The sequence below is a fragment of the Aquarana catesbeiana genome, linkage group LG08 (genome assembly GCF_042186555.1).
Source record: "Aquarana catesbeiana isolate 2022-GZ linkage group LG08, ASM4218655v1, whole genome shotgun sequence".
NCBI classification, from domain to species: Eukaryota; Metazoa; Chordata; class Amphibia; order Anura; family Ranidae; genus Aquarana; species Aquarana catesbeiana.
In genome coordinates this window covers 11,454,580-11,480,730 of record NC_133331.1, presented here as the reverse complement: position 1 = coordinate 11,480,730, position 26,151 = coordinate 11,454,580, and the positions used below count along the sequence as shown (strand labels likewise).

The window sequence follows — 26,151 nt, the reverse complement described above, 5'->3', positions numbered from 1 at the left end:
CTCCCAGAAACCTCATCCACTACAGGGTCACCAGGTCGGATGCAGAATCCCCCAACCAAGGGAGGGGAAAGAAGAGAAGAGGAGATTCCCATCCCTGGTTGTCACCAGAACCAGCGTCCCCAGTTGACGATTTCTCTTTCTTTCCCTGTTCCATAGCCAAAACAGGAAGTGAGAAAATCCAGGAATTGGGGGAATTCCTGGTTCTCACTAGATCTGGTGTCCCCATTGGAAGATTTTCCTTCACTTTCTGTCCCAGAGACAAAACAGGAAGTGAGAAAATCCAGGAATTGGGGGAATTCCTGGTTCTCACTAGATCTGGTGTCCCCATTGGAAGATTTTCCTTCACTTTCTGTCCCAGAGACAAAACAGGAAGTGAGAAAATCCAGGAATTGGGGGAATTCCTGGTTCTCACTAGATCTGGTGTCCCCATTGGAAGATTTTCCTTCACTCTCTGTCCCAGAGACAAAACAGGAAGTGAGAAAATCCAGGAATTGGGGGAATTCCTGGTTCTCACTAGATCTGGTGTCCCCATTGGAAGATTTTCCTTCACTTTCTGTCCCAGAGACAAAACAGGAAGTGAGGAAACCCTCCAGTTGTCACTAGAACCAGTGTCCCCATTGGAAGATTTCCCTTCACCTCCCGTCCCAAAGCCAAAACAGGAAATGAGAAGAAATCCCTCCAAAGTGGGGGAATTCCTGGTTCTCACCGGATCTGGTGTCCCCATCACAAGATTTTCCTTCACTCCCTGTCCTGTAACTGCAACAGGAAGTGAAAATAAATCCTACCAAGTGAGCGGAAATCTCCGGTTGTCACCAGAACTGGTGTCCACATTTTAAGATTTCCCTTCACTTCCTGTTTTATAGCAAAAACAGGCAGTGAGAGGAAATCCCTCCAAAAAAAGTCAGGAAATCTGCGCTTGTCACCAAAGGCGGTGTCCCCATAGGAAGATTTCCCCTCACTTCCTGTTCCATAGCCAAAACAGGAAGTGAGGGAACCCCTGGTAGTTGTGCGTGTGTGTGTGGGGGGGTCACACCTGTTATATTAACACCTCCAGACCTGGCTGTGACCCCGCACACACCGGCCGCCTCCTGGCTGAGAAGGGATGTTTTAGAGCTCCTGGACACTAGCAGTTTGGGGGGGGGGGGGGGCAGTAAGACCCTGTGATTGGTGCACATTTTTACCACCCCCTAGCTGCTCCCCCTTTGGCCCCCCCACCAAAAATGAAAAAAAAGTGTCACTAAAGACAAAATTTTTTATTTTTATTTTTTGAATTAGGGAGGGTTATACCCCGTCAGATTTTTTTTTTGTGCCACCTGTGTCCCCATTAGGGAGATTTCCCTTCACTTCCTGTCCCTTAACTAAAACAGGAAGTGAGAACAAATCCCTGCAAAGTGAAGGAATCCCTGGTTGTCACCAGAACTAGTGTCCCCCATTGGAAGATTTCTCTTCATTTCCTGTCCCGTAGCCTTAACAGGATGCGATAAAATCCACGAAAGAGAGGAAATTCCCAGGTTCTCACCAAAATCAGTGTCCCCAGTCAAAGATTTTTTCCTCACTTCCTGTCCAACAGCCAAAACACAAAGTGATAAAACATCCGAAACAAGAAGAAATCCGCCGATTGTCATAAAAAACAGTGCCCCCCCACCCCCCATTGGAAGATTTTCCTTCAATTCCTGTGCCATAGACCCAACAGGAAGTGAGAAAATTCCCCCAAGTGGAAGGAAATCCCTCCAAATTGAAAGAATCCCCAGTTGTCATCAGAACCGGTGACCTCAGTCAAAGATTTTTCTTCACTTCCTGTTCCAATGCCAGAGCAGGAAGTGAGTTGTCACCAAAACCAGAAGATGTTACTTCACTTCCTATTTTATAACAACAAGAGGAAGTGAGTAAATCCCTCCAAAATGAGGGAATCCCCGGTTGTCACTGGACCTGGTGTCCCCATTGAAAGATTTTGCCTTCATTCCCTGTCCCGCAGCCACAGCAAAAAGCGAGGAAATCTTAAGTGAGAGAAAATTCCTAGTTGTCTCCAGAACTGGTGTCCTGGTGTTTTTTTTTTTTTTCATTTCCTGTCCCATAGCCAAAACAGGAAGTGAGAAAGAAATCCCTCCAAAGTGAGAGAATCCCTGGGTGTCATCAGAACTTCCTGTCCCATAGCAACAACAGGAAGTGAGAAAGTCTCTTTAAAGTAAGAGGAAGTCCCCAGTTGTCACCAGAACTAGTGTCCCCATTGGAAGATTTTCCCTCACTTCCTGTCCCATAGCCAAAATGGGAAGAGAGGAAATCCCTCCAAAGTGAGGGAATCCCCAAATGTTCCTTATCAAAGATCCCCCTTCATGTCCTGTCCCACAGCCACAACAGGAAGTTAGAACAACTCCCCAAGTGAGAGGAAATTCCCAGCTGTCATCAGAACTAGTGTACCCAGTCAAAGTTTTTTTTTTCTTCACTTCCTGTTTCATATCCAAAACAGGAAGTCAGAGGAAATCCGGCCAAAGTGAGGAAATCCTGGGGTGTCACCAGAACTAGTGTCCCCATAGGAAGACTTTCCTTCACTTCCTTTCCCATAGCCAAAACAGGAAGTGAGAGGAAATCCTACCAAATTAAGGAAATCTTGGGGGTGTCACCAAAAATTGTGTCCCCATTGGAAGCTTTTCCTTCACGTCCTGTTCCATAGCAACAACGGGAAGTGAGAAAGTCTCCCTATGGGAGAGAAAATTCCTGCCATCGGTACTAGTGTTCCCATTTGAAGATTCTCCTTCATTTCCTGTCCTATAGCCGGTGTGGGAAGTGAGAGGAAATCTCTAGTTGTTACCAGAACTAGCGTCCCCGGTTCAAGATTTTTCTTCACTTCCTGTTCCATATCCAAAACAGGAAGTGGAAGGAAAATCCCTCCAAAGTGAGAGAATCCCTGGGAGTCACCAGAACTAGTGTCCCCAGATAATGTTCCCCCTTCATTTCCTGCCCTAAACCCACAGCAGGAAGTGAAAAAAAAAATTCCAGGTTGTCATCAGAACTTGTGTCCCCGGTAAAAGATTTTCCTTCACTTCCTGTTCCATATCCAAAACAGGAAGTGGGAATAAATCCCTCCAACATGAGGGAATCCCTGGGTGTCACCAGAACTTGTGTGCCCAGTAAAAGATTTTCCTTCACTTCCTGCTTCTTTGCAACAACAGGAATTGAGAGAAAATCCCTCCAAAGTGAGAGAAAAACTGATTGTCGCCACAGCTGGTGTCCCCATAAGAAGATTTTCCTTCATTTCCTGTCACATAGCCACAGCAGGAAGTGAGGAAATTCCCCCCAAAGCGAGAGGAAATTCCTGGTTGTCACGAGAACCAGTGTCCCCATAGGAAGATTTTCCTTCATTTCCTGTCCCAATCCTACACAGGAAGTGAGAGGAAATCCCTTCAAAGTGAGGGGAATCCCTGATTATCACAACTGGTGTCCCCAGCCAAAGATTTCTCTTCATTTCCTGTCCCATAGCCTAAACAGGAAGCTAGGAAACCCTCCAGTTGTCACCAGAAACCAGTGTCCCCATTGGAAGATTTCCCTTCACTTCCTGCGCCAAAGCCAAAACAGGAAATGAGAGGGAATCCCTCCAAAGTGGGGGGAATTCCTGGTTCTCACCAGATCTGGTGTCCCCATTGGAAGGTGATTTTCCCTCACTTCCTGTCCTGTAACTGCAACAGGAAGTGAAAAAAAATCCCACTATGTGAGCGGAAATCTCCGGTTGTCACCAGAACTGGTGTCCCCATTTTTTTAAGATTTCCCTTCACTTCCTGTTTTATAACAACAACAGGAAGTGAGAGGAAATCCCTCCGAAAAAAGTGAAGAGATCTGCGGTTGTCACCAAAGCCGGTGTCCCCATAGGAAGAAGATTTCCCCTCACTTCCTGTTCCATAGCCAAACCAGGGAACCCCTGGTAGTTGTGTGTGTAGGGTGTGGGGGGGTCACACATGTTATATTATCACCTCCAGCCCCCGGCCGTGACCCCGCACACACCGGCCGGCTCCTCGTCTGGCTGTGAAAACGCTCTGAGGGGACACGGACACGCCCCCTCACACCTCCCGGTCACGTGGGGTTCCTTGCGCCTTCACAGCAGGTGTTTCATTAGATTTAGCGACCCGTCAGAATGTGTAACGTGAGTGACGTTTGGTCACCGCCATCTTGCTACACCCCGCACTCCTCCATAGTAAAGATACACCGAGAAGGGTGGAAGCGGACATCTTGTTACACCCACCGGAGTTTGGCATTTTACACATATTTTTAACAGTACAGCGACTTTATATAGTGGAATACAATACTTAGAACTCCATCTGACTGGTTAGATGTTGAATTTTAAAAGCAGCGAACTTCTGTCAGATTAGCAAACCTGTTAGGTGAGCAGGCTTGCCGCTGCCTTTAAAACTCAACATCTAAACCAGTCAGACGGAGTTCTAAGTGCTGTATTTTAGTATATAAGCTCGCTGTACTGTTAAAAATAAGTGTAAAATGCAAAACTCCGGTGGGTGTAACAAGATGTCCGCTTTCCCCTTCACAGTGAATCTTTACTGTAGAGAAGTACAAGGTATAGCAAGATGGCGGCAACGGAACGTCACTTCCGCTACACATTCTGACGGGTCGGGGAATCTGACGAAACACAGGCGGGAAACCGCTCACCTTGCACGAGGCTCTTAGTGACGTCAGTCACACCTCACCGCCACGTGGGCCTCGCCGAGTCCTTAGGGCCACGCCCGCCGCCGTCTCCGATTGGCCGGGGCGTGTCCTGCGCGTTACCTGAATGCAGAGCGCTGGTTACGGGTCAGACGGGGAGAAGAAGAAGAAGAGGAGGCGGGGCGATGTCCTCCCGGGGGGAGAGCGTGACCGGAGAAGGGGCTCCGCATGTACGGACAGGTCTGTGATCACCACTGTGACGTCATACACAGGGCGAGTGTCGTCACATTGTTATAAATTTCCATAGGGATGTATTCATTGTCATATATATATATATTTCTATTTCTATATGTGTCATACACGGAACATCCTCATACTACATCTATGTGTCATACACGGAACGTCCTCATACTACGTCTGTGTCGTACACGAAACGTCCTCATACTACGTCTGTGCCGTACACGGAACGTCCTCATACTACGTCTGCTGTACACGGAACGTCCTCATACTACGTCTGTGCCGTACATGGAACATCCTCATACTACATCTATGTGCCGTACACGGAACGTCCTCATACTACGTCAGCGCTGTACACGGAGCGTCCTCATACTACATCTGTGTCGTACACGGAACATCCTCATACTACGTCTGTGTCGTACACAGAATGTCCTCATACTACGTCTGCTTGTCGTACACGGAACATTCTCATACTACGTCTGCTTGTCATACACGGAACGTCCTCATACTACGTCTGCTTGTCATACACGGAACGTCCTCATACTACGTCTGTGCCGTACACGGAACGTCCTCATACTACATCTATGTGCCATACACGGAACGTCCTCATACTACGCCTGTGCTGTACAAGGAACGTCCTCATACTACGTCTATGTGTCATACACGGAACGTCCTCATACTACATCTATGTGCTGTACACGGAACGTCCTCATACTACGTCTATGTGTCATACACGGAACGTCCTCATACTACATCTATGTGCTGTACATGGAACGTCCTCATACTACGTCTATGTGTCATACACGGAACGTCCTCATACTACGTCTGCGTGTCGTACACGGAACGTCCTCATACTACGTCTATGTGTCATACGCGGAACGTCCTCACATTGGTTATATATCATTTGTCGTATATCCTGTCTGTGTGGAATCAGACACATAAAGCTGTTGAATGTAAAAAAAATCTATAATCCCCTCCCCCACCATGCAGCACACCGCTACTCTCTGCAGATTATTTCATAATCTCCCTCTAATCTGATTATTGTGATCTGCGCTGTGATTGGCTGGTTGCTGGTCATTCACAACTGATTGTACATCTGACAAGAGACTCCTATTCCCTGGTTGTGTATCTCGTGTGTGTGAGTTGTCGGAGGTGACAGGTGATCTGCAAAGGGCCACATCCGGCCCTCGGGCCGCAGTTTGGACACCCCTGCTCTGCACTATCGCAGCATAGTGTCCCGCCCAGCGCAATCCTCCCAATCCGCTCTGCACTGTGACGGTCGTGGAACGTCCTCAACACTATTTCTATGTCCCAATCTGTGCTTTTATAACTGCATTGGAGGGCAAGGGAGACCCCCAAGAGACCTCGATGTCTCCAATAAGAGTGCCTGTCCATGATGTCATAGTGAGCTTGTTACCTCCCTTGTGATAGCAATATAGGTAAAACATATAAATAATAATATATATATTAACCCCTTCGATACCGGACACCTTCACCCCCTTCCTGCCCAGGGCAGCTTTCAGCGCTGTCACACTTTGACAATTACGCGGTCATGTAACACGGCACACATATGACATTTGTATCATTTTTTTTCACACAAATAGAGATTTCTTTTGGTGGTATTTAATCACCTTGGGGGGGGGGGGGGGGGGGGTTATTTTTCGCTAAACAAACAAAAAAAGACCGAAAATTAAAAAAAAAAAATATATAAAATTTTGCAAGCAGGTCATTTCTCTCATTAACTGGTTGGATTGATTGGGGAGTACTGATTGGCGGCACTGGCACTGAGGCATTGATGGGCAGCACTGATAGGCTGCATTGATGGGCATTGATTGGCAGCACTAATGGGCACTGATTGGTGGCACTGATGGGTGACATTGAGGAGGAAGTTATGGGCAGTGATTGGCGGAACTGATGGGCAGTGATTGGCGGTACTGATGGGCAATGATTGGCAGCAGCAATGGGCAGTGATTGGCGGCACTGATGGGTGACACTAAGGAGGCAGTGATGGGCACTGATTGGCGATACTGATGGGCACTGATAAGTGGTACTGATGAGGTGGCACTGATAGGCGGCATTGATGGGCACTGAGGAGGCACCGATTGACGGCACTGATAGGCTGCATTGATGGGCACTGATTGGCAGCACTAATGGGCACTGATTGGCGGCACTGATGGGTGATACTGAGGAGGCAGTTATGGGAAGTGATTGGCGGCACTGATGGGCAGCACTGATGGATGACTCTGAGGAGGCAGTGATGGGCACTGGGCACTGATCAGCAGCACTGGGCACTGATTGGCGGTACTGATGGGCACTGATTGGCGGCAGTGATGGGTGGCACTGATGGGTGACACTGAGGACACAGTGATGGGCACTGATTGGCAGCACTGGGCACTGATTGGCGGTACTGATGGGCACTGATTGGCAGCAGTGATTGGCGGCACTGATGGACAGTGATTGGTGGCACTGATGGATGACACTAAGGAGGCAGTGATGGACACTGGGCACTGATTGGCGGTACTGATGGGCACTGATGGGTGGCATTGATGGGCACTGATTGGCAGCACTGATGGGTGATACTGAGGAGGCAGTTATGGGAAGTGATTGGTGGCACTGATGGGTGACACTGAGGAGGCAGTGATGGGCACTGATTGGCAGCACTGGGCACTGATTGACGGTACTGATGGGCACTGATAGGTGGCATTGATGGGCACTGATGATGGCACTGATAGGCTACACTGATTGGAAGCTGACACTGATAGGAATGCCCTGATGACCAGCTCTCCTCTTCTCACGCTGTGACAGCACAAGGAAAGGAATGCCAATAACCTGCAAATGTGTTTTACATCGTGATCAGCTGTCATTGGGCACATGGTAAAGGGTCGCTGTGATGTGTCCTGATCACAGATAAGAGCAAAGGGACAATCGATCACAGAGCGAGTCTGCCGGGGGCACGCGGGCAGCATGATCATGGAGGGCCTATGATGGCCTAGCGGCAAAGTAAGCCCGCGCTGTATCTGTCATTTGGCTATATCATGGAGGGAAGCCGTTAATAAATTCTAAAAAAAAAAAAAAAAAGAAAGAAAGAAGATTTTTTTTTTTAAGACCCATACACACAACATATAAAGATCGCAGTGTAGGGCGAGCACATGTATGTAAACATCAGTTGTGCAACACGTGAGATCTGGTCACCAACATTGGGGGTGAGAAGAGGAATTCCGGGGTCATAAATCGCGGTTCACTCTAAACTGATGACCTGTAAAGGCTCTCAACCACTTCATTACTGTAGGACGCCCCCAAGTGGTTACACCGAGAGATTGTCTGTCTGCACCCACAGGCTTCATCCCGGTATCCAAATTTGGCGCGTGCGATTGCGGAAGCCCAGGGGCGATGCGGCGGCGGCACTAATAGACCCCACATCTCTCCATAAAGAGTACCTGTCAGGGCTCATGCTGTCACAAGGGATGTTGTTCATCTCTTGTGATGGCAATAAAGTTAATACAAAAAAATAAAAATGTATGAGCTAGTGTAAAAAAAAATAAAAAATAAATAAAAAAAAAAAAAAATTAAAACAATAAAAATATAAAGTGCCCGCCCCTGTGCTTATGCGCAAATGCCAGCGCATACGCACACATATGTAAACGGTGTTCGCATCACACATGTGAGGTGTCGTCGCGAATGTTAGTGCGAGATCGATATTTTCTAGTGGTGGACCTCCTCTGCATCTCTAATCTGGTAGCCTGTAAAGGCGTTTAAAAATGTCGCCTGTGGAGAATTTTAAGTACCGAAGTTTTGGCGCCGTTCCGCAGGAAGGACGCAGTTTTAAAGTGTGACACGTTGGGTATCTATTTACTCGGTGTAACAACATCCCCTTTCATTAGAGGTGCTCCGAATGGAAAATTTTGGTCCCGAAAACGCAGGATACGTTTGGCTGAGACCAAAACCGAAAATGACCTTTAAAAGATATATACTATATTATATTCAACTTTTTGAATTAATATAATGAATTTAAGTGAATATGAATTTATTATCAGCCATTATCGGCACCTTTTTAGTGCAAGAAACGCTCAAGAAAAAATGCATCTCTTTAAATTCTATGTATGTCTTCACACGGGTCCGTTGCGCTTCCGTGTTAAAAATCATGCTGCCTTTTTGGTCAGTTAAAAAAAAAAAAACAAAAAAAACCCCCAAAAATTCACCTACCACACGAAATGCATTGAAAACGCATCAATAACACATCTGTGTTATGTTATCGACACAGTTTTTGAGTCACATGACCTATGAAAAACACATAATAAGCACGGCAAAATCGCGTGCGTTTTCAGCACCATTATCTGCACTTTTTTTTTTTTTTTTTTATCAGCAAAGTGCTGAATACACCATTTTCGCCTGATTTTTGTTTCGGCCACTGAAATTTTTATTTTTATTTATTTATTTACAATACTCTATTTTAAGAGGCCTCTGAAATTTTGGTGCATCTCTATCTTTTATGTTTTACAAAAAAATGGGGTGCTATATAGTGTGTTTGTGTGCAATAAAATTCATTGAAAGCGGAGTTCAACCCAAGAGTGGAATTTCCGCTCATCGGATCTCCCCCCCCCCCCCTCCAGTGTCACAATTGGCACCTTTCGGGGGGGGTGGGGGGGCTGGGGGTTGGCAGATACCTGTATAATACAGGTATCTGCACCCACTTCCAGGAATAGACTCCCGCACTCCCCCGCTGTCTCCTGGGAAAGACACAGGTCCCAGGAGATAGGGGGCACCATTGAGAACTCGCAGCGTGACTCGCGCATTTGCAGTAGGGAACCAGGAAGTGAAGCCGCAACGCTTCACTTCCTGATTCCCTCACTCGGATTGGCGGCGGCAGCACCCGAGGACCGAGAGACGGTTCGGTCTCGGGTGCCGACATCGCTGGACCCCGGGACAGGTGAGTGACCGTATTTTAAAAGTCAGCAGCTGCAGTATTTGCAGCTGCTGACATCTAAAAAAAAAAAAAAATTTTTTGCCGGACTCCCGCTTTAAAGTGTATTTTCCCCCCTAAAAAAATTGCATTTTAAATTGCATTGCATAAACCATTGCAACACCCACCATTTTATTCTGTAGGGCCTCTGCAAAAAAAATATATATGTTTGGGGGTTCTAGGTAATTTTCTAGCAAAAAAACTGATTTTTTTTTTTTTTTTTTCCATGATTGTGAGAAGTGTCAGAATTGGCCCTGTAATTAAGCGGTTAAATCGTCACCTATTTTTTTATTTTTGTTTATTTATTTTTTTTGCAATTACACGAGTGTGCCCAATTTTAAGACTTGACATATTTGGTATCTGTTTACTCAACGCAACCCAACTTTTTTCCGTTTTACCAAAAATTGGGTATGATATTGTGTGTGTCGCACCCCATGATTTCCAGTGAGTAACGTTCATATCTGCACCTACTTCAAAGTAGTCCCCTGCACTACTTTGGCGTGACTTTGATGCGAGTTGAGGTCCATAGACCTCAAGTTCACACAGGCATACCCTGAAATCGCTTCAAAATCGCGGTAAAATCTCACGACTTTAAAAGTTGCTGTGAAAGGGGCCTTTAGGCTCCGCTCACATCTCCCCCTTTGGGGGGGGCAACAATCACGGCAAAAAAAACCCCAAAAACGTACAAATAGAAGCGCGGGGACGCCCGTCGCCCCAAAGAAGCTCTTGTATTTCTTTTGGGGCGACGGGCATCCTGCGTTTCTGTTCACGCGTTTTTTGCCGCGATTGTCAACCGATGACTCGCGGGGAAATTCGCACCGCGTTTTGGGGTCGTGTTAAAAATCGACGGGCGATGCATCGGGAACGCACGGGCGTGCCACGATTGTGAATTCCGCCCGGAACGCGGCGATGTGAACGCAGCCTAAGATTCATTTTAGTGTTTTTTTTTCCCCAAAAAATATACATTTTATAAATAAATGCGCCAATAAAACTGAAACTAATGCTGTTTTATTCTCCAGGGTCTCTGCTTTTAGAAGATTATATACTTTTTGTTGGGGGAGGGGTTACAGTAGTTTCTATCAAAAAAAAAAAAAAAGCAGAAAATGTGTGCAAAAAAAAAAAAAAAAAAGTAAAGAATGGCCCGGCATAGAAGTGGTTAAGGTGGAGTTTTGCAATCCATGTTCTGCGGTCGATGATGCGACTCTTCCATCTCGGATGGTTCCAGTCTTTCCAGTTCCAGGGCTCCTGATGTCATCCTGCAGCGAGGGATTTTATTGCACAGGGTTGTTATTTCCTCCCGTTATCTCCTGGATTGACGTCAGCGGCCAGTGCTGGTGTGCACATTCTTCCTGCACTGCATCCTGGGAGATGTGATCCCCAGCCAGGGATTTCATTCCCCCGTCACCATGCATACTAATGGGAAATGTTGCCGTCGGGACGGATCAGCCTCTCTCGGATCGAATCCCTCCATCCAATCGTATTGGGGGCTGTGCATGCGCAGGGAAGCTGTCATAACATGTGTAGCTGTTGTGGATTATATTTAGAGAAATCGCACCCGGCACAGCTCGGCGCTTCCTTGCCTGCGGATCACCGGCGCAAAGTTTTTTGACGCGTGACGAGCCACGGATTTAAAGGGTAACTCTACATTTACTTTTTAAAGTGGAACTTCACTTAATCAACATTTTGCTGCTAGCATTAGTAAATAGATATGAAGGTATATTATATTTACTTGTTAAAAAAAAAAAAAAAAAAATTAACATTTTCTTCTATTACTTTCTGACTTGGGCCAAAATGATGTCATACATTATTTTATTTTTATTATAATACTAATAATAAAATAATAAAAATGTATTTTTATAATTTTCTTTTCAATATATAAATTTTTTTTAGTGAAGATTTTAGAACAAAACAATCAAAAAAACAAGTGATAGAGAAGTAGCTTCGCAGGGCGCCATAGGGCAAAGACACACATACAGTAAGGAATGCATTAATTTACATAAGAATACATAGTCGAAGGCAAAAAATGTTATAAAACAAGACATAAATTGGGTGCATAGGTTCACATATTATATTTTTAATAATAATAATTATTATTATTATTATATATATTTTTTTCAATTATTATTGTTAATAGTTTATTATATTTTTAAATATTATTATTATTATTATTATACAGGATTTATATGGCGCTTTACAACGTGAGGACAGGCAGTACAGTTACAATACAATTCAATACAGGAGGAATCAGAGGGCCCGGCTCGCTAGAGCTTACAATCTAAAAAATTATTGTTATTATAAAATTAACCCATTAATGACTCATGTTCCAATATTGGAACAGCAGCGACGTGGTTGTAATTTATAACCTACTGCTCTAGGTCATGTTGATGGAGGACAAGGGCCTCTTCCCGACAACCCTGGGCGGTCTTTTTTTCCCGGTAGGACAGGAGACCAGGGCAGAGCAGAGGAAGGCGGCAGGAGGGTGGGGGTGGGGGGGGGATGTCCCTTCCCGCGCCTGGTGATAATGGCCGAGCGGCTTATTAGCATCACTCCTGTATAACCACTTCAACCAAATGACTTCTTTTTTGTGTGAATGGGTAGGGGTACAATGTACCCCATACTCATTCACATGGGGGGCAGGCCGCGCCCAGTATTCGGGGGCCCCCTTTCTTAAAGGGGGCTTCCAGAATCCGATAAGCCCTCTGCCCACAGACCCCCACAACCTCTGTCCAGGGTTGTCGGGAAGAGGCCCTTGTCCCCATGGGGATAAGGTGCCTTGGGGTGGGCCGGGGTGCATGCTTGGAAAAGGGTCTGGTATTGATTTTGTGGGACCCCACTCTGTGTGTGTGTGTTTTTTTTTTTTTTGATGTGGGGTTTCCCCCTCGAGATCCATATCAGACCGAAAGAGGAGGGGGGGTGGGCACGCCATTTTTATTTTTTTTAATTTTTTTACTTTTGGTGTGGAGTTCCCCTACAGGATCCGAACCCGACTAAAAGGGGCTGGTATGGATCTGGGGGGGGGGGACCCCCACACCGTGTTTTACAAAAAAAAAATGTAAAAAATTTGGCGTGAGGTTTCATCCATACCAGAAGCAAAGGAATTGTTTTGATTGGTCAAAGGACAAGTCGCAATCGCCTCAAAGTCAGATCCCGTTCATTGACGTCACATGGAAGCCGGACATGAAGTCGCAGGGCAATGTTGGATCGGAAGTCTTGCGACTTCCATGTGGGATCAGTGTGAACAAAGCCTTAAATATATTTCACTATAGGGACTGTGGGGTCTGTGCAAACCCAGATATTGCCTTGTAAAAGCAGGCTCCACTCACTACAGGCTGCCTGCAGAAAAGTACAGGAGGGGGTGGAGACAAGACCAGTCACCCTGCAGGGGAGAGCAGAAAGGAGGGGCCCTGTAGGCTCCACCCACTATAGAAAAGTACAGGAGGGGGTGGAGACAAGACCAGTCACCCTACAGGGGAGAGTAGAGAGGAGGGGCCCTGTAGGCTCCACCCACTATAGAACAGTACAGGAAGGGGCGGAGACAAGACCAGTGGCTACACTGAGAGAGCAGAGCCAGGGGACAGCAGGCCCCACCCACTACAGGAGGGGGCGGAGACAAGACCAGTTCCTCTACACAAGGAGAAGGGTGCAGTGAGCGGTCTTTTTTACAGGAAGTCTCACACTGGATGACTGCACAGATCTGGAAGAAATACACAGAGATTACAGAAGAACACACATGACCGATGGATGTGGACAACATTTGGTGATCCCGGAGTTTGCCTGCCAAGCACACCCGGGGCGAGTACACACCAGAATGCGGTCCGGGAAAGGCGCGTCCAATCTGTGTTCCTTCACCGCGCTCAACACACACTGCCCTTTTTATTTTTAGTTTTTTTGGGGGGGGGGACAAGAGTGGAGTTTTTTTTTTTTTTTACTCCTTTTCATCTAGGGTTGCATGAAGTACATTTTTGTAATGTCATGAGAAGTTACCCGAAGCTCATCCTTAAATAATGTGCGCTTTCATTTCTTATCTCCAGTAATGTTGCTGAATAAACAGTCCAGAGCAGGAATGTAAACACTGCTCCAGTCCATAGAGATGTATTGGGGGAGGGGGATACATCTACCACTGATCTGAGTCCTGGAGAACATGAAATCCTCTCCTGGGTGCATCTGTTCTATGGGAGTGCAGTGTGATTGTATACTACAGACAGTATATACTATGTATGGGGTGGGATTGTACACTACGGACAGTATATACTATGTATGGGGTGGGATTGTATACTACGGACAGTATATACTATGTATGGGGTGGGATTGTATACTACGGACAGTATATACTATGTATGGGGTGGGATTGTATACTACGGACAGTATATACTATGTATGGGGTGGGATTGTATACGGTATATACTATGTATGGGGTGGGATTGTATACGGTATATACTATGTATGGGGTGGGATTGTATACTACGGACAGTATATACTATGTATGGGGTGGGATTGTATACTACGGACAGTATATACTATGTATGGGGTGGGATTGTATACTACGGACACTATATACTATGTATGGGGTGGGATTGTATACGGTATATACTATGTATGGGGTGGGATTGTATACTAAATACAGTATATACTATGTATGGGGTGGGATTGTATACTACAGACAGTATATACTATGTATGGAGTGGGATTGTATACTACAGACAGTATATACTATGTATGGAGTGGGATTGTATACTACAGACAGTATATACTATGTATGGAGTGGGATTGTATACTACAGACAGTATATACTATGTACGGGGTGGGATTGTATACTACAGACAGTATATACTATGTATGGGGTGGGATTGTATACTACGGACAGTATATACTATGTATGGGGTGGGATTGTATACTACGGACACTATATACTATGTATGGGGTGGGATTGTATACGGTATATACTATGTATGGGGTGGGATTGTATACTAAATACAGTATATACTATGTATGGGGTGGGATTGTATACTACAGACAGTATATACTATGTATGGAGTGGGATTGTATACTACAGACAGTATATACTATGTATGGAGTGGGATTGTATACTACAGACAGTATATACTATGTACGGGGTGGGATTGTATACTACGGACAGTATATACTATGTACGGGGTGGGATTGTATACTACTAAACTATGTATGGGGTGGGATTGTATTAGCTCCATTACATGAAAGTAAACTTAATAATATCATTTAGATTACAAAACCTTCAGTTATACTCAAATGAGTTGATGCAAAAATGAATACACCCCACAACAAAAACTCCTCCATCTAGTATTATGTATGACCTCCCATGATTTGTAAGGAGATCACCGAGGTCTTCTAGGCATGGAATGAACAAGTTGGCGACATATCGCAACATCGATCCTTTTTTCCATTCTTCAAGAAGGACCTCTTTTTTTAGAGACTGGATGGAGAGTGATCCTCTTCTCTTCAGAATTCCCCATAGGTGATCTCCGATTGGGTCCAGATCAGGAGACGGCCACTGAATCACTCTTTCACCCGGTTCTTCTTCTTCAGAAATGTAACGGTGACCTTAGTTGTGTGTTTTGGATGATGGTCATGTTGGGAAAGTGCACGACGACCAATGGGCACGGAGTGATGGTGGCATCTTCTTCTCTTTCAAAATAGAGGAGTACATTTGTGAATTCATGATCCCATCAATGAAATGCAGCTCCCCGACACCAGCAGCACTCATGCAGCCCCACAGAAGGACACTGCCACCACCATGTCTCATAGTAGGCACCATGCATTTTTTCTTTGTACTCCTCACCTTTTGTGACGCCATACAGTTTTGAAGTCATCAGTTGCAAAAACATTTATCTTGGTCTCATCACTCCAGAGTACAGAGTCCCAGTAGTCTTCTTCTTATTCCGCATGGACCCTGGCAAATTCTAGGTGGGATTGTTTTTGTGCATGGGCCTTAGGAGAGGTTTTCCTTCGTGGACTACACCCATGCATGGCATTCCTCTGCCGTGTAGGCCGTATTGTGACAACAATCACCCCAGTCTGGCTTTGTACTTCTTTAGCTAACTGCAGTGAACTTGCATGGCGATCTTCTTCAACCCTCCTCATCAGAAGACGCTCCTGACGAGGTGGGGACTTCCGTGGACGGTCTGGACGTCTCTATGAGATGGTTGCAGTTCCATCTTTGTTACATTTTTCTATCGCTTTTGCTCCAGTATTCTGACTGATAAGTAAAGCTTTGCCCATCTTCTTCACCTTTCTTATGTAAAGAAATTATTTTTCTTTCTAAGGCCTGATTCACACCTATGGCATTTTTAGTGCATTTTGCAGATTTGCACTACAGTCCATTTAACATGGTTTCCTATGGAACACTTTCTGTAGTGCAGATCTGCAAAAAGCACTCAAGAGTGCAGAGGTGTGAATCAGGCCTTGTGACATATTTTCTCCTCCATGTGGTGCCATTGCTAACAGCATGAAATAGAAGGGGGTTTGTTTTAACCACTTCAATACCGGGCACTTTCACTCCCCCCCCCCCCCCCCCCCCCCCTGTCCAGGCCGAATTTCCAGCTTTCAGCGCTGTCACACTTTGACAATTGCGCAGTCATGCTACACTGTACACATATGAGATTTTTATCATTTATTGGAGACAGATAAAGCTTTCCTTTGGTGGTATTTAATCACTGCTGGGGTTTTTATTTTTTGCTAAGCAAATAAAAAAAAAAAAGACAGAAAATTTTGAAAATAAAAATGTAAATAAGTTTTCTCCTTTACTGATGGGCACTAATGAAGAGGCACTGATATGCAACACTGATGGGGAGGCACTGGTGGGCACTAAATGGCAGCAATGGTGGGCATTGATAGGTGGCACTAAATGGCAGCACTGGTGGGCACTGATAGGTGGCACTGATGAGGGCACTGGTGGGCACTAAATGGCAGCACTGGTGGGCATTGATAGGTGGCACTGGTGGGCACTAAATGGCAGCACTGGTGGGCATTGATAGGTGGCACTGATGGGAGGGCACTGGTGGGCACTAAATGGCAGCACTGGTGGGCATTGATAGGTGGCACTAGTGGGCACTAAATGGCAGCAATGGTGGGCATTGATAGGTGGCACTGGTGGGCACTAAATGGCAGCACTGGTGGGCATTGATAGGTGGCACTGGTGGGCACTAAATGGCAGAACTGGTGGGCATTGATATGAGGCACTGGTGGGCACTAAATGGCAGCACTGGTGGGCATTGATAGGTGGCAATGATGAGGAGGCAATGGTGGGCACTAAATGGCAGAACTAGTGGGCATTGATAGGGGGCACTGGTGGGCACTAAATGGCAGAACTGGTGGGCATTGATATGAGGCACTGGTGGGCACTAAATGGCAGAACTGGTGGGCATTGATAGGTGGCAATGATGAGGAGGCAATGGTGGGCACTAAATGGCAGCACTGGTGGGCATTGATAGGGGGTACTGGTGGGCACTAAATGGCAGCACTGGTGGGCACTAAATGGCAGCACTGGTGGGCATTGATAGGTGGCACTGATGAGGAGGCACTGGTGGGCACTAAATGGCAGAACTGGTGGGCATTGATAGGTGGCACTGATGAGGCACAGGTGGGCACTAAATGACAGCACTGGTGGGCACTGATAGGTGGCAATGATGAGGAGGCACTGGTGAGCACTAAATGGCAGAACTGGTGGGCATTGATAGGTGGCACTGATGAGGCACAGGTGGGCACTAAATGGCAGCACTGGTGGGCACTGATAGGTGGCAATGATGAGGAGGCACTGGTGGGCACTAAATGGCAGCACTGGTGGGCATTGATAGGTGGCACTGGTGGGCACTAAATGGCAGCACTGGCGGGCATTGATAGGTGGCACTGATGAGGAGGCACTGGTGGGCATCACTGATAAGCGCTGAAAGGCATCCCTTATGGGCACTGATTGACCTCACTGGTGTGCATCACAGTTGGGCACTGGCAGGCATTACTAGTTGTTCATCGCTAAAGGGGGCTGCATTGATTGTCAGTGCAGATCCCCCCTGTCAGGAGAATAGAGGAATGCCGATAACCGGCACCTCCTAGTTACGCTGTGATTGGACACTGCTGATCACATGGTAAAGAGCCTATGTCACAAGCTCTTTACCAAGATTGGAGAAGCAGCGTGTCGAAGCAACACACCGCACCACCGCGTTGCGCGACCACAGTGGGCATGCGCTAGCGGCGAATCCTGAAGGCTGTCATATGGCACTTGATCAGGGCGGGATCTTGTTAAGTAACGCCCCTTTTTATATACACCTGTCTGCTGGACACCTGTTTAAAGTGGTTGTAAACCCTTTACAACCCCTTTTTTGCTACAGGTAAGCCTATAATTAGGCTTACCTGTAGCTACACTGGATATCTCCTAAACTTGCACGGTTTAGGAGATATCCCCTGTATCCCCTGTATTTGCATGTGCCGACGTCATCGTACGTGCCGTTTGCTTCAGTTAGCCTGTGCTGTCCCCGGCTTCTCCCGCGCGCATGTGCAGGAGTGACGTCATCGCGGCTCCGGCCAATCGCAGAGCCCGCGATACCCGGAAGTAACTCCGGGAGCGATGTCGGCCACCGGAGTGGTGAACGAGGACCTCTGCGGGGGCTTCGATCTCAGGTAAGTAATTCATAATGAGCAAGTATGCTATGCACACTAGCTCGTTATGCCTTTTGTCTTGCAGGGTTTTTTTTGTTCTTTTTAGGGTTTACAACCACTTTAATGAATACCTGTAGTTGAATTCTTGTTCGTTAGGATTTTGTGGTCTAAAATTTTAGCTTTGCTCCTAAGACTTTCATTGGGGGTGTATTCATTTTTTTTTCATGGTCTTGAATGAATTTGTTAGGAAAAATACTTTTTTTAATGTGTTTTATGTGTTTTTTTTGTTTTTGTTTTGTTTTTAATGGGCCGCATTTGTGGGAGATTTTTTATATCGTGTCCCATAGAAAATTGTTGATTTGTGAAAGGAAAGGATTTCTGAGGAATCTATTGGGGTGTACTCATGTATGCTGAGCACTGTGTATATAAATAATTACAATGGATCATCTTGTGTTAAGTAATGGGGAGTCATGGGGGCAGCTGCTGCTCGCAGTTGATGGGATTGGCGGGGATCCAGCACAGGATGTGCGAAGCTTGTTAATCGCTGGTAAGTCAGGAAGTGTCTTCACGGATTTGTGCGGCTCGGGTTATTGTTGGCAGATGAGATGTACATCATCTCGGTGCATTGCCGCCTCTCCCTGACATGCCGCTGTTGGCTGCCGTGGTGAAGCGGGTGACATCCTGCCCCGCTAACCACAACCCTCTGCTAAATGTGAGTACGTCAGCACAGGCATGAAACTGAACACAATGTGAAGCCAAAATCTTCTTCTTCTTTTTTTTTTTTTTTTTTTTTTTTTTTTTTTTTTTTTTTATGGTGACCTTATTTTAAGTTCACATGCCCTGTGAAGGATGATGGAAAGTAGGGGGAGGGGGTTGGTTATACATCTCTTGCCAATTTGTTTCCGTTTTGCATATGTTCTGGAATTGCTCGGATCCTCTCTGGATTTTTTTTTTTTTTTTGTTTGTTGTCATCTGTGTCCTGTATTGCAGATTTTCTTTCACTTCCTGTCCTGGTGACCACATCCGCAATGAGGAATAGCTCAGGTGTTGCGAGGTAAAGCTGCTTTTATGTGGTGCGGACACATAGGGAATACAAAGTACAAGTGGTCATTACAACTCGATAATTAGAGTTGCAAGATGCATCCCGGATTATTCAAGCTGTGATGTCACAAAGGACTTTGGGCCATTGCCACCAGAAACTCTGTGTTTTGCATGTGCATTTTCATGCATTTGTGGTGCAAGTGCAAGGTCTTCTTCTCCCGTAGGCTTCAGTGCAAAGTCTTCTTCTCCCGTAGGCTTCAGTGCAAAGTCTTCTTCTCCCGTAGGCTTCAGTGCAAAAGTCTTCTTCTCCCGTAGGCTTCAGTGCGGAGTCTTCTTCTCCCGTAGGCTTCAGTGCGGAGTCTTCTTCTCCCGTAGGCTTCGGTGCAAAGTCTTCTCCCCCTAGGCTTCGGTGCAAGGTCTTCTCCCCCTAGGCTTCGGTGCAAGGTCTTCTCCCCCTAGGCTTCGGTGCAAAGTCTTCTCCCCCCTAGGCTTCGGTGCAAAGTCTTCTCCCCCTAGGCTTCGGTGCAAAGTCTTCTCCCCCTAGGCTTCGGTGCAAAGTCTTCTCCCCCTAGGCTTCGGTGCAAAGTCTTCTCCCCCTAGGCTTCGGTGCAAAGTCTTCTCCCCGTAGGGCTTTAGTGCAAAGTCTTCTCCCCATAGGCTTTAGTGCAAAGTCTTCTCCCCCTAGGCTTTAGTGCAAAGTCTTCTCCCCCTAGGCTTTAGTGCAAAGTCTTCTCCCCTAGGCTTTAGTGCAAAGTCTTCTCCCCCCTAGGCTTTAGTGCAAAGTCTTCTCCCCGTAGGGCTTTAGTGCAAAGTCTCTCCCCGTAGGGCTTTAGTGCAAAGTCTTCTCCCCGTAGGCTTTAGTGCAAAGTCTTCTCCCGTAGGCTTTAGTGCAAAGTCTTCTCCGTAGGCTTTAGTGCAAAGTCTTCTCCCGTAGGCTTTAGTGCAAAGTCTTCTCCCGTAGGCTTTAGTGCAAAGTCTTCTCCCGTAGGCTTTAGTGCAAAGTCTTCTCCCGTAGGCTTTAGTGCAAAGTCTTCTCCCGTAGGCTTTAGTGCAAAGTCTTCTCCCGTAGGCTTTAGTGCAAAGTCTTCTCCCGTAGGCTTTAGTGCAAAGTCTTCTCCCGTAGGCTTTAGTGCAAAGTCTTCTCCCCGTAAGGCTTTAGTGCAAAGTCTTCTCCCCGTAAGGCTTTAGTGCAAAGTCTTCTCCCCGTAAGGCTTTAGTGCAAAGTCTTCTCCCCGTAAGGCTTTAGTGCAAAGTCTTCTCCCCGTAAGGCTTTAGTGCAAAGTCTTCTCCCCGTAAGGCTTTAGTGCAAAGTCTTCTCCCCGTAAGGCTTTAGTGCAAAGTCTTCTCCCCGTAAGGCTTCAGTGCAAAGTCGCCAGCCACATTAATTCAATTTTAAAAAAAAAAACTGTCAGTTTTTGGCCAAGTGCATCCTGAATTTCCTGCAACAGAATTTTCATTTCGTGGCACCACTAAAATCAGATTTTGAGGGAAAAAAATTTAAATCCTATTCCAGTATGTAACTCAGACAAGTTCTTGCTATTGTTCTTCTCCTCCTCCATTCTCCAAATTGTGATCTGACTTCCTGTTAGAGGGTGGCTATGTTTTGTTCTCCGTCATCCAATTGTATGTAGGAACATTGCCCCCCCCCCCCTTTCCCCCCTCTTGCTCGTTACTGTGGGTTGTGGAGTGTGGGTTGTGGGTTGTACATAGAGCAGTGCACATGACCGCAACTTACCTGCACTCCCTGATCCAAGGAAATGGGGGGGGGGGGGGGGATTAGAAGTTCTGGAGCTCACAGAGGACATTAAAAGGAGGCAAAAAAAACCCCCAAAAAACAATATGCTTAAAAATCGATGACGGGACATTGAGTAGAGGACGTGTATGGATTATTTTTGGAGAGCAAGGATGTTGTTTAGTGTCACTGTGCAGTAGGCCTTCTGTGCCCTTTTACTTTAAAATCGCATCAGCTTACAGCTCTGAATGCTGCCATATAATTATCTTACGTTCATTCGTTCAACAACCATTTTTTGCTTTTTTTTCATTTCCTGGTGAGACACTGGTGATGTAGCCCTGGCCTCACAGATACATCCTGGGAAGGCTTCATCACCAGTGCCAAGGATAAGGTACCCAAAGAATAAAAAGCCTGCAATTCTCTAAGTATTGGTTTGTAGCTCTCCATTAATAAACCTTTCCAAAGATGACTTACCCCCCCCCCCCCCCCCCCCCCCTTACATTGATACACAGTGCTTTAGGCAACTAATTGTCATTCAGTTAGGGTTTATGTCTACTTTAAATGTCACATCCCCCCCCCCCCCCACCACCACCACCCAAGCTGCTTAGAAGAAGCCGTGTGTAAGCTCCATGTCGTCAGAGCTTACACATGGATCAGGGCTTTAGGACTTTCCAACCCCCCGCCCCCAATATGACAGCACTGGTGCATTGTGGGAAGGATGGGTTGAGACCCATGCTCCCCGTGCCTAGTAGGTATTCCCGGGTGGAAGAGCGGAGTAAGTTGCGGGGGAGGGGGTGGTCATTAAAGTGATGATTGTATCAGTGCGGTCAGGGCACAGGGTGAATTTAGTGGCGGTTGCGTGACTTCTCTATATTGGAGAAATAATAATTCTGTTGATGTCAGAAAGCAGAACTAGTTTCAACAGGGAACTGAAAGTACTTCCACCCACCGAATGATAATAATTAGTACATTGGGCTCATTGACATGCAGGTTACAGATGAAGACCAAACACGATGTTCTCATCCCTCCATTCTAGAGACGTCCCGGATCTGAGCGCCACACACAAGGATTTCCCGACCTCTGACCCCCTAGTGCCCCCCCCTGTAAGTAGAACAAATCTCTGCAGGAAGGGGAGTCATTATCTATAATTAATGGTGATTGCAGAGTGTGAATAGCGCAGGATTATGGGTGGCGATCGCCCTCTGCACCACATCTCCTCTGATTTTATCTCTGCATGTATTTGATGTGCACAGATGGGGGATGGGTTTCAGTAGCAGATTGGGCAGTGAGTGCTGTGAGTCATTCTGCACTTGCAGAATGACTTGGGAGGGTTACCTTGCAGGGGGGAGATGCCTGAGAAGGTTCCCTTGCAAGGGAGGGAGGGGGGTGTCCTGGGAAAGTTGCCTTGAAGGAGGGGGATGCTTGGGAAAGTCACTGTGAGGGGGGGGGGGGGTGCCTGGGAGGGTCGCCTTTTAAGGAAGAAATGCCTGGGAAGGTTGCTTCGCAGGGGGGTGTCTGGAAGGGTCGCTTTGCAAGAGAGGGATGCCTGGGAGGGTCGCCTTGGGAGAGGGGGATGCCTGGGAGGGTCGCCTTGGGAGAGGGGGATGCCTGGGAGGGTCCCCTTGCGGGAGAGGGGGATGCCTGGGAGGGTCCCCTTGCGAGAGGGGGATGCCTGGGAGGGTCCCCTTGCGAGAGGGGGATGCCTGGTGGAAGGGTCATTTTGCAAGGGGGAGGATGCCTGGGAAAGTCGCCTTGAAAGGGGGGATGCTTGGGAAATTTTGCTGTGCGGGGGGGGGGGGGATACCTGGGAGGGTAGCCTCGCAAGAGGTGAATGCCTGGAAGGGTCGCTTTGCAGGAGGGGTGCCTGGGGGGGTTGCCTTGCAAGAGGGGGATGCCTGGTGGGAGGGTCACTTTGCAAGGGGGTGGGGATGCTTGGGGAAAGTCGTCTCGTAGGGAGGGGGATGCGTGGAAGGGAAGCCTTGAAAGAGGTGAACGCCTGGGTGGGGGGTCCCCTTGCAAGAGGGGTATGCCTGGGAGGGTCCCCTTTGAAAGGGGGATGCCTGGGAGGGTCAGCTGGCAAGAGGGAGATGCCTGGGGGGGTCCCCTTGCAAAAGGGAGATGCCTGGTGGAAGGGTTACTTTGCAAGGGGGAGGATGCCTGGGAAATACGCATTGCAAGGGGGGAGACCTGGGAGGGTTGCCTTGCAAGGGGGGATGCTTGGGAAAGTCGCCTCGCAGGGAGGGGGATGCCTGGGAGGGAAGCCTTGCATGAAGGGATGCCATGGAGGGTAGCTTTGCAAGGGGGAGGTTGCCTGGGAAAGTCGCATTTCAAGAGGCGGGTGCCTGGAAGGGTCGCATTGCGTGGGGTGGGGGGGGATACCTGGGAAAGGTAGTCTTGCAAAGGGGGGAGAAGCCTGGGAGGGTGGTCTATGTACGTACAGTACAGGTCCTCCCACTGACCGGTCTCTCTCCATCCCCTGAAGTCGGAGACTCCGATATTCTGTGACTCTCATACGGCTCTGATACATTCCGCTGGATAAACACCCTCCGCTCACCATCTCCATGCATGGAATCCAATATGGCTTCACTTGCACAGAGGACAGGCTGCAGCTGAACTCGTATACAGTTGTGCTCAATAAAGAGTACCTGTCACCTTCCGTGCTAGCGCATACATAGGGGTCTTGTTAGCCCTCTTGTGATAGCAACTAAGTAAAAAAAAAAAAACCTGCAAAGGCTTTTAAAACATCGTCTATGGAGAATTTGAGTGGCGTGGATTTTTGTAATTCCGCGGGCATGCCCAGTTTTAAGACTTGACACGTTTTGTTTTCTATTCGATCGATGCAGCCCAACATTTTATATTTTATCAAAAAATTGGGTTTAATGTATTAAATTTTAAGTTTATTGTTTTATTTTTTATTTTTAAATATTATTATTTATTTTATTTTTTTTCCTAAAAATAGGTATTTGGTAAATAACTGCACAAATATTGTGCGACATACAAAAATTGCAACTACCTCCGTTTTTATTCTTCAGGGTCTCTGCCTTCGGAAAATATATTCTTTTTTTTGTGGGGGGGGGGGGGTTACAGTAATTTCTAGCCAAAAATGCAGATTTTTAGCATATGTGAGAATTTGTAAAGAATTGCCCCGGTAGGTAGGTGGTTAAATTGCGAGCACCAATGACGTGTGATATAAAATCCTGTAGAAGATGTTACGTTGTCTCCGATTGGATCCTCACGGTTCCTGTTGTCTTCTTCTTCTCCTTCTAGTGGTTTCCTGGTGACCTCGTCATGGGCACTCCGGCGTCGGTAGTCAGCTCCCCGGCATGGCAGGCTCCAGAACCGCGGACCCGGAAGAAGGCCTCCGCCAACATCTTCAAAGACATCGACCTCCTGCAGTTGCAGACGCTGTTCCGCGCCGGCGGGGACGAGTGCGCCGAGGAGCGAGCGCAGATCATCTACAACTACGCAGGAGACCGGCACATCGCTGACGCCCTGATGAAGCTGCGAAGGAAGAAACGGAATAAAAGCGTTCATTCTTCATCGAGCAAACTGAGCGCTGATGGGATGGCAGCTCTGTCCGTGCAGAACTTCAGCAAACTCTGGTAAGTCCTGACTTGTTCTAGAAGATTTCTATCTAATCCGTGCCCAGCGAGCGTACGCCTATATATACAGCCTCGTGGAAGGCGGGTCGTCTACTCTGGGGCTGCATATTGCATGCCTGTGTTTGCACCGGGAAGCCCGCTCCATGGCACCCCCTGCAGGATGGAGATGTCCCCAGCAGCTCCAAGTCTTGTACTAATGATTGGGAACTGGGAGGACCAATAATGGGGCACTGTTCCTCCCACTGACACCAATGATGGGGCACTTCCTCCCACTGACACCAATGATGGGGCACTATTCCTCCCACTGACACCAATGATGGGGCACTATTCCTCCCACTGACACCAATGATGGGACACTATTCCTCCCACTGATGCCAATGATGGGGCACTATTCCTCCCTGATGCCAATGATGGGGCACTATTCCTTCCACTGATACCAATGATGGGGCACTATTTCTCCCACCAGATTAGAGAGAGCAGAGCTGTAGGAGAACTCCTCCACCGTTTAGTTCTGCACTCACCACCATGGCGCCTGCATGTGCTTGCTGCTGCTGTACCAATTTACTTTCCCTGCTGCCCTCCACCCCCACCCCCCACCCAAGACTCCCCGAACACTGCTCTCCACGTTCACTACCACTCTATAATGCACACTTCTGTATTCAGCCCATTCAGTGGCTCCTGGCTCCTCCCATAGGAAGCTGCTTTCTATTATGGCACATGTACAGGCTCAATCCCAAGCCATGCTTCCTGCATTCATAGACACAGTGAGAACGGCTCGCTCCCTTTTCACAGGATTTGATTGACAGCAGCAGGAGCCAACGGCTCTTGCTGCTGCCTCTCTGCCCTGTGAGGAAGGAGAGAGCAGAGAGAGACGCTGCTTGTGTACAGGGCTGGATCAGGCTCATATAAGTATAAGGGAGGGGCGGGGTGGATTCTGTGGCTCAGGTTTTATACCTATAGAAGGTTGGGGCCCCGGGCCCTATTTATAAATATGTAGTCCTATCTGTTTTGAAAAGCCCTTTTAGGTGAGTGTGTTGGCCACCTCCTGTGCCCACTAGGTGGCAGCCTTGTACTTTTCTATTTATATAAATGTTATATACTTTTTTTAATGGTCAAAGGCAACAATGTAACTTCTTTAAACTGCCAAATCAAATACCTTGGCTTTGAGGGGCCAACATGACCTACGGGTATGCTTAACCTTTTAGCGCCAGGCGCACACAAATATGCGGCCTCTTGGAGGGTGGGCCTGGGCACCGATCGGCCGCATTTCTTTCTCGAACATCACGGGACACAGAGCCACAGTA

General features: G+C 47.2%; 1 protein-coding gene and 1 long non-coding RNA gene across 7 annotated transcripts in view; one reads left to right on the top strand and one right to left on the bottom strand.

The window, feature by feature from the left end:
• LOC141105215 (uncharacterized) overlaps nt 1-4,169 on the bottom strand; it is a 97,408-nt gene extending 93,239 nt beyond the window's left edge. Inside the window, exon 1 of the long non-coding RNA XR_012235542.1 lies at nt 3,966-4,169. This is a non-coding gene — a long non-coding RNA (uncharacterized lncRNA). The remainder of the gene's footprint in view (nt 1-3,965) is intronic.
• A 428-nt stretch (nt 4,170-4,597) lies between these two features.
• LOC141105590 (arginine vasopressin-induced protein 1-like) overlaps nt 4,598-26,151 on the top strand; it is a 32,144-nt gene continuing 10,590 nt past the window's right edge. Inside the window, exons 1-2 of one of the 6 annotated variants that reach the window (XM_073595521.1) lie at nt 4,598-4,887; nt 24,513-24,847. In XM_073595521.1, coding sequence (XP_073451622.1) covers nt 4,876-4,887; nt 24,513-24,847 — 347 coding nt within the window. In that variant the 5' untranslated portion in view covers nt 4,598-4,875. The other 5 variants (XM_073595523.1, XM_073595525.1, XM_073595524.1 and 2 more) reach the window with 5 other exon arrangements.